A 17402-nucleotide genomic window follows, 5' to 3' on the forward strand; every position below is an offset into this window, starting at 1 on the left:
ACAATTCTGACCTAGATGAAGGCCCTAGTATGAGAGGTCGACAAAAGAAAAAAGACAAGACGGTGAGCTCAAGGCAATACAGTGAAAGCTATCTTTCATTTGGATTTACTTTCACTGGGGATGCAACAGCACCAACACCACTGTGCTTGGTGTGTGGTGAGAAGCTATCCAATAGCGCCATGGTGCCAAGCAAGCTTAAACGCCATCTCCAAACGAAACACTCTTCCGTTCAAAACAAGCCGATGGAGTATTTTGTACGCTTACGTACAAACAATGAGAAAGAAGCAACTTTTTTGAGAAAAAGCACACAGGTAAATGAGAGAGCCCTCAAAGCTAGCTACCTTGTTGCTGAACTCATAGCTAAATCAAAAAAGTCTCACACTGTGGCAGAAACATTAATACTACCAGCTTGTAAAGCTATTGTAAATGAGATGCTTGGCCCTGACGCAGCCAAAGAGATAGCTAAAGTGCCTCTCTCTGATAACACAATTTCCAGACGGATTGATGACATGTCTGCTGACATTGGAACAGTTGTTTTGGAAAAGGTGCGCATCAGTAAGAAATTTGCCTTGCAACTTGATGAGTCGACGGATATCAGTGGACATTGTCAGCTGTTGGCCAATGTGCGTTTTGTGGATGGAGAAGCCATTAGAGAAAACTTCCTATTTTGCAAGGCACTGCCAGAAAAATCAACAGGAGAGGTAATATTCCAGGTCACATCGGAATATCTTGATAAAAGTGGGCTTACATGGGAAAACTGCACAGGTGTCTGCACTGATGGAGCCGCAGCCATGGTCGGGCGCATCAAAGGCTTTGTAAGTAGGGTTAAAGAAAGAAACCCAGATGTTCTTGTTACCCACTGTTTCTTGCACCGTGAGGCCCTCGTTGCAAAGACCTTACCAGCAGATCTAGTTCCTGTGTTGGATGATGTTGTGCGCATAGTGAACTTTGTGAAGATGCGACCTTTGCGATGTCGCTTATTTGCGTCTTTGTGTACAGAAATGGAAGCGGAACATAAAATCTTATTGCTCCACACGGAGGTCCAGTGGCTGTCATGCGGCAAAGTGCTGGCCCGTGTGTATGAGTTGCGAGAGGAACTTAAAATATTTCTGACAAACGAGAGGTCCGATTTTTCAAAGCTGCTTGCAAGTGATGAGTGGTGTACAAAGCTGGCATACCTGGCTGATATATTTCAATATCTGAATGAACTGAACACACGGATGCAAGGCCGAAAAGAAAACCTGCTTACAAGCACTGATAAAATGAACGGATTCCGTTTAAAGGTGCAGCTCTGGCAACAACATGTTCAGGGTGGCAACCTTCAGATGTTCCCGCTCACCGAGAAACTGCATGATGGCAACACTGCTGCAATGTGCGAGGTGATTGGCAGACATTTGAAAACTCTTGAGGAGAAATTGTCGTTTTATTTCTCTTCAGCCTTCACAGAATGCCTTGACTGGGTTAGGGACCCATACAGTTCATTATCCGTTGCTGGAAAGGACATGACTTTAAAGGAGCAAGAGGAACTCATTGAACTGAAGCAAGATCGCGGTTTAAAGCTAAACTTTGCTGATCTTCCTTTAGACAGTTTTTGGTTATCTGTTGCCAAGGAGTTCCCCATTCTGGCCAACAAAGCTATTTTGACATTGCTCCCATTTTCAACCACATATCTATGTGAGCTGGGCTTCTCAAGCTTGACTGCCATAAAAACTAAAAACAGGGAGAGACTGAGAACTGTTGAGGAAGAGCTTCGTGTGTGTCTTTCCACCATTCCTGCCAGGATATCCCTTTTGTGTTCATCGAAACAGGCCCAGGTTTCACACTGAATGAGTATAGATACATTTAGAATCTATATTTTTAAACATATGTATAATATGTACTGTTTTAGTGTCATTTTGTGCCATTTTGGTTAGTGGTGTGCCCCGGGATTTTTTAAGTGTAAAAAGTGTGCCGCGGCTCAAAAAAGGTTGAAAATCACTGTTATAAGGCATGAGGTAGATGAATATAACATATAGGGCATATAGTGATACTGGTCTCAAATAACATATAGTGATCTGATTTAAAGTTATTATGTTATCAGTATTGGTGTGGATACTTCTCTTTGATCTAATGTCACATGGAAACCAACTTTTTTTTTTTTTTTTTTTTTTAACATTTATGGTCTCTATGTGAAGAAATATTTGAATTATGAAGTGCTGGAGGCAAAAGCAGTACCAGAATTCAAGAAAACTTAGGATAAGCATATAGGAGCCTTAGTTGAAGTGAGGGGGAATTCAGGGATTTATATTGTAAGAGGAGTAAATTGGGCAAACTAGAAAGTCCTAATCTCTGATCATATTCCATATTTCTATGTAAGAGATGTTAAAAGTAACTACAAGCCTTCAGAACTAATAATCACCACCAATTTTTTTTTTTACAGTAACATATCTAACCATTTTAATAGAAGCTGTGCTATTATCTCATGCATTTCACAGTGAGATCAAAACAAATTTTAAAATCTCTTACTTAGGATGGAATAACAATTACTACTGTGCAGGGAAAATGAATTTTTACTACATCCAGGTCATGAATCTGACACTACTTAATATGAAGGCTTCATTATTATACTTGATTAAGTTCACAAGTCACAGACAAAGAATATTGAAATATGCAGATTCTAATAACCCTAATTTGCTTAACAAAACATTTGCATAGTGCAACGGGACAGAGAGCTAATATCAGTTTAGGCAATATTTTGATATTAGCAGTAGGGTTTATGATAAAGACAATGCTCACTTTTCAATGGCTGGAAGATCATATTAACTAAATACAGTTTCCAAAACCTTAAAAGTTTCCCCAGAGTTTTCAAACTATAATCTGTAGTCTGCCACATTTATGCAACACCAGCAAACAACCCATATTAAAACAGAAATAAAATCTGCCCTGCCATGTCTATATGGCATCTAAGCACCTATCTTTAAAATCCTAGCACATTTTGATCCATTTAGAAACTTAAAATTCAAATCCATATTTTATATATACACAAAGAGGCAGTGATATGATTGTAAAAAAAATCCTTAAAAGCACAGCCATCCCTAAATACCTTTTAAGAGAAAATATTTCATCATCAGAACACAAAACCTACTTATTCAAATCTTTGTAAAAAGAAAAGAATAATAAACAGGTTTCTAAACCTTGCAGCTTCTCGGGTTATGATTTTTTTTACTTGGTGCTCTGCTCTTTTACTTTTTCTTGATGTTCTCAGTCTTTGCTCTCCTCTTAATCATGTTGCATGTTTCTGCAATTCCTTTAATCTCTCATTTGTCTCTTTAGTTCATGCCTCTGTCCAATCTCTCTTACATTTCCTAGTCTCTACACAATATATGTTGTACCATCCTGCTGGTCTTTCTCCTAGCTCTCCTCTTCCTTCAGTTTCTACCACTTATTCACCCTTTGTCTGTCCTGCTTCTCCTTTCCCTCGTCAACCTACCTTCCTATATCTCATCTTTCTCTCTTCTTACCCACAAGGCTTCCCAGATTCGTATTCTCTCCGTTTCTCTCCTTCGTATCGTCAGATGTGTGGCATTCTTTACCAGCGGTTCTCAACCAGTGGGTTGTCAAACACATGCAGGTGTGTTGCCACACTTCCCAGTCCCCCACTGCTCCTCCTGCTCCAGAGAAATGGAGTTCTTCCTCTGCCTGAGCAGCAGGAGAGCTGGAGTCAGTGGTACCCGCGGACCAGAAGAGGAAGTGAAGGGCAGCGGCCGCATGCACAGAAAGAAGAGACCCTGTTAGGTAAAGTCTCTGCAGAGTCAGCCCGAAGAAGATCAGCAGCGTTGGCCCAGAGCAAAATGAGGAGCAACATCAGCCCCTGCAGCTGATGGGACTCCTTTCTCGAGGTCGCAAGGGCTGGAAAAGGAGGAGGCTTTTGCTGCTGCTGCTATTTCGGTGGAGAGAGTGAGTGAGCGAGCATGTGTGTAATTGTGCGACTGAGAAACTGTATGTGTGAGAGAGAAAGCATGTGTGTAATTGTAAATAAAATAGTAAATATCCTCCTCAGATTCCCCCCTAACCCCCACTCTATCTCCTCGGGCCCTTGCCCAACATCTGCCACCCTAGACTCCCTTGACCTTACCTCCTCCAAGGAAATCAAATCAATCCTCAAAAAGATCAAACCTGCAACCCACCCTTCAGACACCATCCCCACTAAAGCCCTTCTCACTATACTCAACACCATAGCCAAACCATTAGCTGATATTATTAACTGCTCCCTCTCCTCTGGCATAGTCCCAGACACTCTTAAGCATACAGTGGTTAAACCCTTGCTTAAAAAACCTTCGTTAGACCCTAATGACCCAGCCAACTTTCGTCCTATATCTAATCTCCCATTTATCTCTAAAATCATGGAAAAGGTAGTCAACTCCCAACTAACGGACTACCTCAAAAATAATAGGATACTTCATTCCTCACAATTCGGCTTTCGCAAGCATCTTAATACTGAAACCCTCTTACTCTCCCTCTCTGACTACCTCCTCAGAGGCATGGATCAAGGACACTGCTACATCCTTTCTCTACTGGACATTTCCGCCGCATTAGATACTATAAGCCACAATCACCTCCTCTCCCGCCTATCCGACATTGGCCTCTCTGGTTCTGCTCTCCAGTGGTTCACATCCTATCTATCTAACAGACAATTCTCAAAGTAGGCAATGCTGAATCCACCCTTTACGTCCTCTCCCAAGGAGTTCCTCCCCTCTGCCAGCTCCTATCTGACCTTGGCCTCAAATTCTACCTATATGCTGATGACGTTCAAATCATCATACCCATTCTTGACTCTTTATCTGATGCCCTAAAATTCTGGGGGAACTGCCTTGCCGCCATTAACACCCTCCTCTCTAATCTCCACCTTGCATTAAACCCCTCCAAAATGGAACTGCTCCTCATCTCTCAACACCTACCCCCCAAACCCGCCCTTGCAAATGACCCGGCATATAGCGCCTTTCCCGCACAACATTGTGTTAGAAACCTTGGAGTCCAGATTGACCAGCAATTGAACCTAAAAAACACATCAACACAATCCTCAAGGAAGGTTTCTATAAGCTCAATGTGATGAAAAAATTAAAACCATCACTCCATGTCAGTGATTTCCGCACCGTCATCCAGGCCACCCTCTCATCTAAAATGGACTATTGTAACTCCCTCTTCCTAGGCCTCCCCCACTCCACTATAAAACCACTTCAAATGCTGCAGAATGCAGTAGCTAGGACCATATCCAACGCCCGTAAATATGACCATATTACTCCCATCCTTAAAGACCTTCACTGGCTCCCGATCCCCTCTCGTATCCTCTATAAAACTCTCACTACGATCCACAAAGCCATTTACACTCACAATTCGAACTGGCTTGATGAGCCACTCCGTCACACACGCTCTAACCACCCCACCAGAGCTTCTAATAAAGGGACCCTCCACGTGCCTTCCCTAAAGAAGGCACACCTTGCATCCACGAGGGACCGAGCCCTTTCCATTGCTGGGCCTACACACTGGAATTCACTACCTTCGAACCTGCGGCTTGAGCCGTGCGCTATTAAATTCAGAACTAACTTAAAGACCTGGCTCTTCAAACAAGCATACCCTCCATAGCTCCTCTACACTCCCACACCCCTTGCTGCACCAGCATGTAACCTGAACCTATGTATAAAGTTATGTTACATTGTTTCACTGTTTTCTGGTTTTGCGTATTCCTGCAACCAGCCTGTTGCGCTTGTATCTCCAATTCTTTGCTGCATCTCTGTTTCTATGTAATCCTTTCCCTGATACCTGTTTATTGTAACTTCCAACCTGTAGTTCTGCTGTAAACCGATATGATGTTGCTACTAATATCGGTATAAAAAAAAGTCTTAAATAAATAGATTGTGTGCTTGAGAGCCTTTGTAAGTGAGAGAACAAGCATGTATTGACTGAAATTTGAAATGAAGTTGGCCATAGAGGCAAAAACTCATAATAAAAACTTTTTAAAATATATCCGAAGCAAGAAACCTGTGAGGGAGTCGATTGGACCATTAGATGACCGAGGGGTTAAAGGGGCTCTTAGGGAAGAAGGCCATTGCAGAAAGACTAAATGAATTCTTTGCTTCTGTGTTTACTAATGAGGACCTTGGGGAGATACCAGTTCCGGAGATGGTTTTCAGGGATGATGAGTCAGACGAACTGAACGAAATCACTGTGAACCTGGAAGATGTAGTATGCCAGATTGACAAACTAAAAGAGTAGCAAATCACCTGTACCGGATGGTATGCATGAAGGAACTAAAAAATGAAATTTCTGATCTATTAGTTAAAATTTGTAACCTATCATTAAAATCATCCATTGTATCTGAAGACTGGAGGGTGGCCAATGTAACCCCAATATTTAAAAAAGGCTCCAGGGGCGATCTGGGTAACTATAGACTAGTGAGCCTGACTTCAGTGCCAGGAAAAATAGTGGAAACTGTTCTCAGGATCAAAATCGTAGAGCATATAGAAAGACATGATTTAATGGAACACAGTCAACATGGATTTACCCAAGGGAAGTCTTGCCTAATAAATCTGCTCCATTTTTTTGAAGGGGTTAATAAACATGTGGATAAAGGTGAACCGGTAGATGTAGTGTAGTTGGATTTTCAGAAGGCATTTGACAAAGTCCCTCATGAGAGGCTTCTACGAAAACTAAAAAGTCATGGGATAGGAAGCGATGTCCTTTCGTGGATTACAAACTGGTTAAAAGACAGGAAACAGAGAGTAGGATTAAATGGTCAATTTTCTCAGTGGAAAAGGGTAAACAGTAGAGTGCCTCAGGGATCTGTACTTGGACCAGTGCTTTTCAATATATATATAAATGATCTGGAAAGGAATACGACGAGTGAGGTTATCAAATTTGCGGATGATACAAAATTATTCAGAGTAGTTAAATCACAAGCAGACTGTGATACATTACAGGAGGACCTTGCAAGACTAGAAGACTGGGCATCCAAATGGCAGATGAAATTTAATGTGGACAAGTGCAAGGTGTTGCATATAAGGAAAAATAACCCTTGCTGTAGTTACACGATGTTAGATTCCATATTAGGAGCTACCACCCAGGAAAAAGATCTAGGCATCATAGTGGATAATACTTTAAAATCGTCGGCTCAGTGTGCTGCAGCAGTCAAAAAAGCAAACAGAATGTTAGGAATTATTAGGAAGGGAATGGTTAATAGAACGGGAAATGTCATAATGCCTCTATATCGCTCCATGGTGAGACCACACCTTGAATATTGTGTACAATTCTGGTCGCCACATCTCAAAAAAGATATAGTTGCGATGGAGAAGGTACAGAGAAGGGCAACCAAAATGATAAAGGGGTTGGAACAGCTCCCCTATGAGGAAAGGCTGAAGAGGTTAAGGCTGTTCAGCTTGGAAAAGAGACGGCTGAGGGGGGATATGATAGAGGTCTTTAAGATCATGACAGGTCTTGAATGAGTAGATGTGACTCGGTTATTTACACTTTTGAATAATAGAAAGACTAGGGGGCATTCCATGAAGTTAGCAAGTAGCACATTTAAGACTAATCGGAGAAAATTATTTTTCACTCAACGCACAATAAAGCTCTGGAATTTATTGCCAGAGGATGTGGTTAGTACAGTTAGTGTAGCTGGGTTCAAAAAAGGTTTGGATAAGTTCTTGGAGGAGAAGTCCATTAACGGCTATTAATCAAGTTTACTTAGGGAATAGCCACTGCTATTAATTGCATCAGTAGCATGGGATCTTCTTAGTGTTTGGGTAATTGCCAGGTTCTTATGGCCTGGATTGGCCACTGTTGGAAATAGGATGCTAGGTTTGATGGACCCTTGGTCTGACCCAGTATGGCATGTTATGTTCTTAATGAAGAAGCTGCATGAGGACTGAGTGCTGAATACCCTCTCTTTTGAAGAGGAAGGACTTATTCTTTAGTTCCTGTGCTGGGAGGAAGATGCTGTTCTTTGAAGAGCAGTAATGGAGGAGCTGTGATTTGTTGTTGCTGTTGTATAGAAACCTATGAATCTGGAGTAATCAGGGATTTATTAAGAAAATGTCTTTCACTGCTGGAAACTCTGGAACAGAGAATAGGTTTTCTTGTTTGAAGATACCTCTGTATGAGACCATTTTAATCTCAAGGAACAGGTTTGTGAGAGACATCTGTCAGTCCATGGGAGAAATTGAGATCAGTCAGAGAGGTAAGGAGAGTTTGATGTCTCTCTCCTTATCCAGGCCTTGTGCCACGGATACTGCACTATCTGCTCAACCATTTTTGTGCTGTGAACTTACAGACTGGTGTGAGACTCCAAAACCAACATTAGATACTATCATTTTATGTGTCCCTAAAGGGGGTTACAAACAGAAAACAAACAAAAAAAACCTATATTGATTATTTCAATAAAAAGTTATCCTGGAGTATTTTGGTTTCTTTAAAAAAATATTAATACAACTGCATATCACCATTAATATAAATTCTTTATTGGAAACTGCATGAATAATACTCAACAAAAAAGATGTCAAGCAACAAAATAAAGATTTCTTTCATTATACCTTTGAGTCGATGACTTAGAATTTGTTCGAGAATGGATGCAAAGTTGATAAATTCTGGTGATGAATCATCAATAGTCTCAAAGCAGGAGCGGTCAATCAAAGTCTTGACAGAAAACCTGGACAAAAAAAACAATGGAATCATGTGAACTTTCATACTGAGCCTTCTTACTGTAGACCACCAGGAACAATGCACCACATTTTAAGCAGTTCATTTACTTTTAAATAAATAAAAATTAACAAGCTCATTAGTCTATTTCTTATTGTATTAAACTACAAATATGCAAATACTGTGCATGCTAATTCAGAAGATTAAACGGCCTCTGCCACCCAAAATCTCACAGCTTATAGCAAAGCATGCAGAGTGGTCACTGACAGAGGGCTCGATTCACCCACATTTTTTTGGGCATCTGTAGAGGTAAACAGGAAATTAACTTTCATCAGAGAGCAACAGTAGTAAAAGGAGATATTCACAAGATATTAGGAAAAAAAAGCAAAACATTTGTCATAGCCTGAAAAAAAAAGTAAAGACTTCTGGGATGTGCAAGAGAAGGAGCCATCATAGACACTCCATTAACACCCTTCAAACACAGACATGTTCACAAATATCTATGTCCCCAAATACAAGCATGCCTTTTATTCATCTCTGGCAGCTCTCAGATCTGAATATATTTACTCCTCCCTCAGGCAGCAGTTAATCTGGAATGGAGTGCTGCTACCGCCATAGCCCAGCTCCCTCTACCCTCCTAGGAGAGCTGCAACCTGGAATGAACTCTCCTTGTACACCGCCGCTGAAAAATGACAAAATAAATGAACAACCTCCTCTCTTTTAAACATGGTCTAATGTTTTCACTTGAAAAGCAGCTTTGAAATCTTAACCCTTGATCATTCTTCTTACAGCCTTACTGATTTTAACCATTTCATTACTAAATAAAATTCCCAAAGTCTTTTTTTTTGCCTTGTATGTTTGTCTTGAGTAGATTGTGAGTTCTAAGTAATAAATAGTAGTACTCTGTAGGCTCGATATTATGTGGCTCGAGTATGTAACCCTTTCCCCGGGGAATGTGTCAAATTCCAAAGGGCCATAAAATAATTTATTAACTGTGGCTCGCTCCTCAGTCTCTTGCTCCTCATTCTTTCCCCAAGGGGTGGGTCATTTTTACGAGGGTGAAAGAAAACCTTCTGGGCCCAGGCCCAGACTCTCAGTTTAGATGAATTGAGCTCAAAATAGTCAAGATATGCAACAAATGAAATGTCCACTTACATCCAGGGTCCTTAGATTTACATGAGCCAGGATTTAATTGATCTCCTCCTCTGTGGATTTATCCCTCCAAGTAGGGGCTTGAAACTGGTTTATCCTCCATGACCGGGAATGATAAGTGTCCCAAGTGGGCTAGGGGTGTCCAAACCATGACGGATACCCTATCCAGTACCTGATTTCCACAAAGAATCCCGTACGCCAACCCGGCAGTGTCCCTAGGGTGGAAACTCTGTTGGGGGTCCTCTAGATGTCCTCCTCTTCTTTTCTCCCTCTGACTCCTCTTCAAAAAACAGATCAGTGGCGTAGCCAGAATTGATTTTTTGGGTGGGCACAAGGTTAACATGGGTGGGCTGTAGGCATGAAGGTCTGAGACCTACTAGTTGTTTTCTTATTGATAAATAATGCCATATACTGCATCCTACAATGGCTTTCTAAGTAGTTTGCAACAGCCCGTATACATCATGCATGAAACTTTAAAATATTTTACCTCAATTATTTCCAGCACTTACCAGCATTAAAAAATCCTTATTAATCTGTATTAATTTATTTTATATTTATTGTTATATTTATTGCAGTGCATAGTATAACATGTAAAACGCAAAGAAAACAATCAGATCCAATCAATCATGTAATAAAACAAATATTAATATATTCTTTCATGAATCCTCTTTGCAGAAAGCCAGAAATCATCATAACTACATTAAAATATCATTAATCATCAGAAAAAGTGCAGCGCAGAGCTAGGACAATCCACATTACAACCAACATAAAAAAATATATATTCAAATTCTGGTGACACCTCAACAAAAAATATCCTTCCACTGCTATTTTGTGAAGTAACACAAACTCTTGCAAAAAAAAAAAAAGAGACATCTAGAACCCTGTCATACCATACAGTCACAGCACTGACTCTCAGGACTCAAACAACAGCAACCTTATGAAAAAGCAGCAATGCAAATACTACACCAGGCCCTGGAACATTAATACATCACCTACTGGAATAACAGAACAAGCTGGACTACTATAGCGAAACTACATGCAAGCACAATTCAGTCACACATACACATCAGAACACAATCGGACCTTTACCTAATATAGAAATAAGAGGCTACAAATTAGAAACAGAAACATGCAGATAAAACCAAATACACAAAGCCTATGAAACTAGACTCTGAACAGTGGAATACTGAAGAACAAAATACAAAACTATAAGAAATGCACATTCCCAAAGATGGCATATTCAAATTGCTAAAATCTCAAATTTTTTTCTTTTTTTTACTTTGTATTCTGATCTTTGTATTTTTCTAATCAGTTGGTCCTGGTCTCTTTTTCCCTTGTCACTCATTTCCTAATTCCTTTTCAGTGTCTCTCTTCTTCTTCTGTCTTCTTCCCTTCCTCCCTCACACGCTTTCTTTCAGACTCCCTCACACAAACAAGTTCTCACTCACATGCTCTCTCCCCCAAAGAAGCGCACATTCTCTACACATACACACAAGCTGTCACTCTCTCTCCCCCACCCCCCCCACCCCCCGGCTTCCATTAAGAACACAGAGATGCACAACCCAGGCACCCATTCTCACCCACGCATACACACATTCAAGCTGCCATTCTCACCCACGCATATACACATTTAAGCTCCCATTCTCGCACACACATAGGATCTCCCCCCCCCCCCCCCACACACACACACACATGAACACACATAGGATCTCACACACACACACACACGCACACATAGGATCTCCCACACACACACGAGTGTGCACAGCTTCGGCTCCCTCCCCCCCCCCCCCAAGCAGGAAGATCGCTGGGCCGTACGGCAGCAGGCAAGGCTGCAAGCTGGTTACGCTCCACTGGTGACCCGCGCCCTCTCCTGCTGCTGCCAGCCCGCCGCCTTCCTGGGAGTGCCATGCACATCCTATCGTGCTGGGCCTGGCCTTGCAGCTCCTCTTGCCGTCACAGGGATGGGATCCTGCGACAGCATTGCTCTAATAGACCTCTTCTGGTTGGGTGGGCCTGGGTCCAAATTGGGTTGGCAACTGCCCACCCAAGCCCACCAGTGGCTACGCCACTGAGACAGATGCAGCTTTCCAGGAAGAAAGACCTACTACTGAAAGTAATCCTTATAGCTTTCAGCTCAGGGCAAGGAAGGGTGGCGGGAAACAGTTTCCTTCCCTCTTGTGGTAAAAACTAAATCTCTGATCAAGACACTTCTCTTCTCTCCACACAGTCACTGCAGCCCCCTCTTGGACTCGGTGAAGAGGCACACACCTCCCTCCTTACCCACTGAGCAGGGGATTCTGCCTGCCAAAAGGCTCAGGTCAAAACTGCAAAAATCCTTCTGCTTCTCTCTCTTCCCTCCAGTCCACTTCTGGGGACCTAGCAGGGCAGTGTCTCTCCCACTGTGCTAAGTTGTGGGCCTAACATACAGGCCGATTCAGTAAAGTCTGCGGGAGAATGGGCGTTCGCCCGCTCTCCCGGCGCGAGCACAGGCCACTCGCCTGTGCGCACGATGCAGTATTTAAATTAGGTCCGGCGGTAGAAATAAGGGGTAATGAATAAGGGGTAAGGGAAAACGCACGTCCAATGACAGGTTAACAGTACTGTATCGGCCTGTTGGAGAGAACATTGAAGACACTCCTCCTCCCTGAAATCAAATCTACACTGCCACACTCTCTCAAGGACTCAGCCCCCCCCCCCCTTGTGGCCTGGGAGATCATCATCCATAGACAGTCTCTGGGGAGGGCCTATGCAGGAATGTTGTCTCCATTTAAGTTGATATAAATCCTAAGGACTAGGAGCTATGGCCAATTAGTGGCTGACCAAAGGTCTGCCCACAATTATTTATTTAAAAATATTTGTTAATCAATTTACAGATTTCAATAAATCATCCAAAGCAATGTATAAAGTTAAAACATCAAATTACAAAAATAAGAAACAAAATAAAACTAAAATATAATTCTATAACACAAGATATCACAACTAGAGCATCCAAATATCTTCATTAAAATAATCTCCAAAGACAATTTTCTTCCCCATCCTCCTCCTCCTATTTAAGAACATAAGAACATAAGAAAATGCCATACTGGGTCAGACCAAGGGTCCATCAAGCCCAGCATCCTGTTTCCAACAGTGGCCAATCCAGGCCATAAGAACCTGGCAAGTACCCAAAAACTAAGTCTATTCCATGTAACCATTGCTAATGGCAGTGGCTATTCTCTAAGTGAACTTAATAGCAGGTAATGGACTTATCCTCCAAGAACTTATCCAATCCCTTTTTAAACACAGCTATACTAACTGCACTAACCACATTCTCTGGCAACAAATTCCAGAGTTTAATTGTGCGTTGAGTAAAAAAGAACTTTCTCCGATTAGTTTTAAATGTGCCCCATGCTAACTTCATGGAGTGCCCCCTAGTCTTTCTACTATCCGAAAGAGTAAATAACCGATTCACATCTACCCGTTCTAGACCTCTCATGATTTTAAACACCTCTATCATATCCCCCCTCAGTCGTCTCTTCTCCAAGCTGAAAAGTCCTAACCTCTTTAGTCTTTCCTCATAGGGGAGTTGTTCCATTCCCCTTATCATTTTGGTAGCCCTTCTCTGTACCTTCTCCATCGCAATTATATCTTTTTTGAGATGCGGCGACCAGAATTGTACACAATATTCAAGATGCGGTCTCACCATGGAGCGATACAGAGGCATTATGACATTTTCCGTTTTATTCACCATTCCTTTTCTAATAATTCCCAACATTCTGTTTGCTTTTTTGACTGCCGCAGCACACTGCACTGACGATTTCAATGTGTTATCCACTATGACACCTAGATCTCTTTCTTGGGTTGTAGCACCTAATATGGAACCCAACATTGTGTAATTATAGCATGGGTTATTTTTCCCTATATGCATCACCTTGCACTTATCCACATTAAATTTCATCTGCCATTTGGATGCCCAATTTTCCAGTCTCACAAGGTCTTCCTGCAATTTATCACAATCTGCTTGTAATTTAACTACTCTGAACAATTTTGTGTCATCTGCAAATTTGATTATCTCACTCGTCGTATTTCTTTCCAGATCATTTATAAATATATTGAACAGTAAGGGTCCCAATACAGATCCCTGAGGCACTCCACTGTCCACTCCCTTCCACTGAGAAAATTGCCCATTTAATCCTACTCTCTGTTTTCTGTCTTTTAGCCAGTTTGCAATCCACGAAAGGACATCGCCACCTATCCCATGACTTTTTACTTTTCCTAGAAGCTTCTCATGAGGAAATTTGTCAAACGCCTTCTGAAAATCCAAGTATACTATATCTACCGGTTCACCTTTATCCACATGTTTATTAACTCCTTCAAAAAAGTGAAGCAGATTTGTGAGGCAAGACTTGCCCTGGGTAAAGCCATGCTGACTTTGTTCCATTAAACCATGTCTTTCTATATGTTCTGTGATTTTGATGTTTAGAACACTTTCCACTATTTTTCCTGGCACTGAAGTCAGGCTAACCGGTCTGTAGTTTCCCGGATCGCCCCTGGAGCGATCCGGGAAATCAACCACCGAGTTTTTAGTTTCCTATGAAACTTAATTCCTTCTCTTCTCTGAGTTCAGACTGCATCTCATTCCAGTATGCTGGAAGTACTGAAGATAATATCCAGTTCTGCACTCTAATATGATGAAAAGTTCTCACAAGAAGATGACGCAACATAAATTGCTGACTGGATCGTAATGGATGGTTAGAACATCTCTAACTAAACTGGGTAGATAACTCCTGAGAGAAAACTCCTCTCAAAATCTTAAATGCTAAAACCAGACATTTAAATGCAACATCATTTAATTGGTAGGCAGTGTATCCTCCTCAAAAGGGGAGCTGCAGCCTTCCTCCTAGACCTCCCACATAAAATTCTTGCGCCCATATATTTTGTATTTCCTACACCTCCTTAAAACCCTCCCAGATAGACCCAAGTAAAGGGCACTGCAATAATCTATCAATGATAAAATTAATGCAAACACCACTCACCTTAAAACTTTAAATTCCAGAAATGGTTTTAACTGCCTCACCCATTTCAATCTAAAAACATAAGAACATGCCATACTGGGTCAGACCAAGGGTCCATCAAGCCCAGCATCCTGTTTCCAACAGTGGCCAATCCAGGCCATAAGAACCTGGCAAGTACCCAAAAACTAAGTCTATTCCATATTACTGTTGTTAGTTATAGCAGTGGCTATTTTCTAAGGTATCACAAAACAGAGGGTAACTTCTCAATTTCTCTACCACGTTATCTACTATACACAGAAAGAGAAACCTTATAATTCAATATAATTTTTCACACATTTTTATTGTAACAAAACCAATATCTCAAAATCCTATCTAGACAATTAAATCTATCTTAAGCATACCCCATTAATCCAGTTAAAAACATGTTTATTGTACCTTATAACAATAGTTTTACACTTGTATAATTTATTATATTAATATCACACTTTAAATCATTAATGTTTTCTTATTTTACACATTATTTCTTCATCTTTTCCTTTTTCTCCATATATAATGTTCCTTGTATCTTCACTAATACTATGTTCTTTATATCATCACTTTTTCATTATTCTCAGGATGTTCATTCTCTCTTTCTAATCCATTCTCCTGGTATTCACTTTCTCTTTCCAGTCCAATGATATCTCCGTTTCACCCTTTCACTAAGGGACTAACCCGAATTATTCTGACAGAACTTCTTCTGCTCTCATCCTAAAACAACAGTGATACTAATATTATACTATAATCCCAAAAAACAATCCACAATGTCCCCCCACATAAACCTATCCACTTACCAGATGCGCAAAAGCCTCACATACATCAATATATTTCCTCAGAGTATATATACATCCTTTTACTCATACCGGCAACTTCCAAAAAGGTTCTTTTATTTCTCCAAGTGAATATCAAAATCAGTCATCTATAATTAAACAACATATAACACTCAAAAACTCCAAAAATAACTTAAAAAATAGCTCTCTTACCAGCATCACAATCCAATTACTGCAGCCATGTTACTCTAAGGTAGGCATTACATGCTACCTGATGCACCTGCTTTTCCATAGTCAAAGTACCATCTAGACTGACTCCTAGAGATTTTACTTTCTCCATCACAACCAAATGCACTCCTCTGATATTTAATCTATATTTATCAACAGCCTCCAACCTACAATCTTTCTGTTCTATTTGGGTTTAGCATTAACTTAACTCTCTGCCAACCAATCCCCAACTGCCTGTAGACAATCATTTTATCTCTATCATATCCTGATGGGGTTACCACCTGAATGTCGTCTGCATATCTAAATAGAATGAAGCCAAGCATATGAATTAGCTTCCCTAAGGGAGATAAATACACATTTAAAAAAATGGGGGAAAGAGTGATCCCTGGGATACCCCATGCTTCCTGTTGTGGGTGCCTTGACCGGGTCTGCTCACCTCACGCTGCCCTCCACTAGCTCCGGTCTTGCCACGGCTGCCAGTTCCCGGCGTCCCCAACACTCACCGCGGCCCTCTCCGGCTTCCTCCACACCGCAGGCCTCACAGCGGAGCTCCCATTGGGGCTCCACGTCTTCGGCCGCCTCTGCCCCACCCCTAGGGTGCGTGCATGGCCGACGTTATTCCTTTTAAAGGGACCAGTGCAGGAAACCCGGCTCGGCCACCGCCAGGTAACGTCACTTGAACTTACGATAAATAGTGAGGCCCATTCCCAGGACCTCGCCTTGGCAATCAGGTCAACACCTCAGTGGACTAGTTTGCCTATCCCGTGTTCCAGCGTCTCCGTGTGTTCCTTCTTGTGTCCTTAACTCAGGTAGTACCTTCTCGGACTGATCTCTGGTACTGACCTCTGCCTGCCTGACAACTCTCTTCGTCTGTTGCCTGGAACTGACCACTGTCTGCCTGACTACTCTCTTCGTCTGCTGTCTGGAACTGACCCTGGTATTGACCCCTGCTTTGGCTGACCACTTCTAGACTGATACTCTGGCTTTGACCATTGCGCTTCACTCGGACACTCTCTTCTGGCCTTCCGTGACTACCAGACCAGCCTGCTTGGCTTCCATATGCGGCCTTCATCCAACCAGACCCGCAGGCGCTGCCTGTCTCGCCTGGAGGACCTTCCTGAACTGTTACCTCCCTGAGGTCTCTGGAGCTTCCAGTCTGGTCCATCCTTTCTGCATCAGCCGCGCACCCCTGCTCGTGGTGGGCACACCCTTCCGCTCCCTCTCTAGGAGACCACCTGAGGCCCACTTAAGTCCAGGTGGTCCGGGTACCCAAGGGCTCAACCTGCGGAAACCCTGGACTATTATTGGCGAAGCCCCAGCCAGCCTCTGTCTCCTCGTGTGCTCCGCCTCCTGGTGGCAGGTGCTCTCTGGGTCCGACCAGAGGGCCATACCAATCTTGCACCAGGCCAAGGGTCCACCTCCAGCGCAACATTTCCCTTCCTTTAAGGCAAAACATGACTCCTGAAAATTGACCATCTGTAAACACCCTTGTAAAAAAGAAGTAATCCATTCAAAAAAACTTGCTCTTCTATTCCCACTTCCCTACAAT

At 42.1% G+C, this 17402-nt stretch overlaps 1 protein-coding gene across 2 annotated transcripts in view; it reads right to left on the bottom strand.

The window, feature by feature from the left end:
• The window catches only part of RUNDC3B (RUN domain containing 3B), a 445916-nt gene that overhangs the window by 276692 nt on the left and 151822 nt on the right, over positions 1-17402 (bottom strand). For both annotated transcript variants that reach the window (XM_029588802.1, XM_029588803.1), the window contains exon 2: positions 8565-8680. In XM_029588802.1, coding sequence (XP_029444662.1) covers positions 8565-8680 — 116 coding nt within the window. The remainder of the gene's footprint in view (positions 1-8564; positions 8681-17402) is intronic.

Source organism: Rhinatrema bivittatum, chromosome 2 (genome assembly GCF_901001135.1).
Source record: "Rhinatrema bivittatum chromosome 2, aRhiBiv1.1, whole genome shotgun sequence".
Taxonomy (NCBI): Eukaryota; Metazoa; Chordata; class Amphibia; order Gymnophiona; family Rhinatrematidae; genus Rhinatrema; species Rhinatrema bivittatum.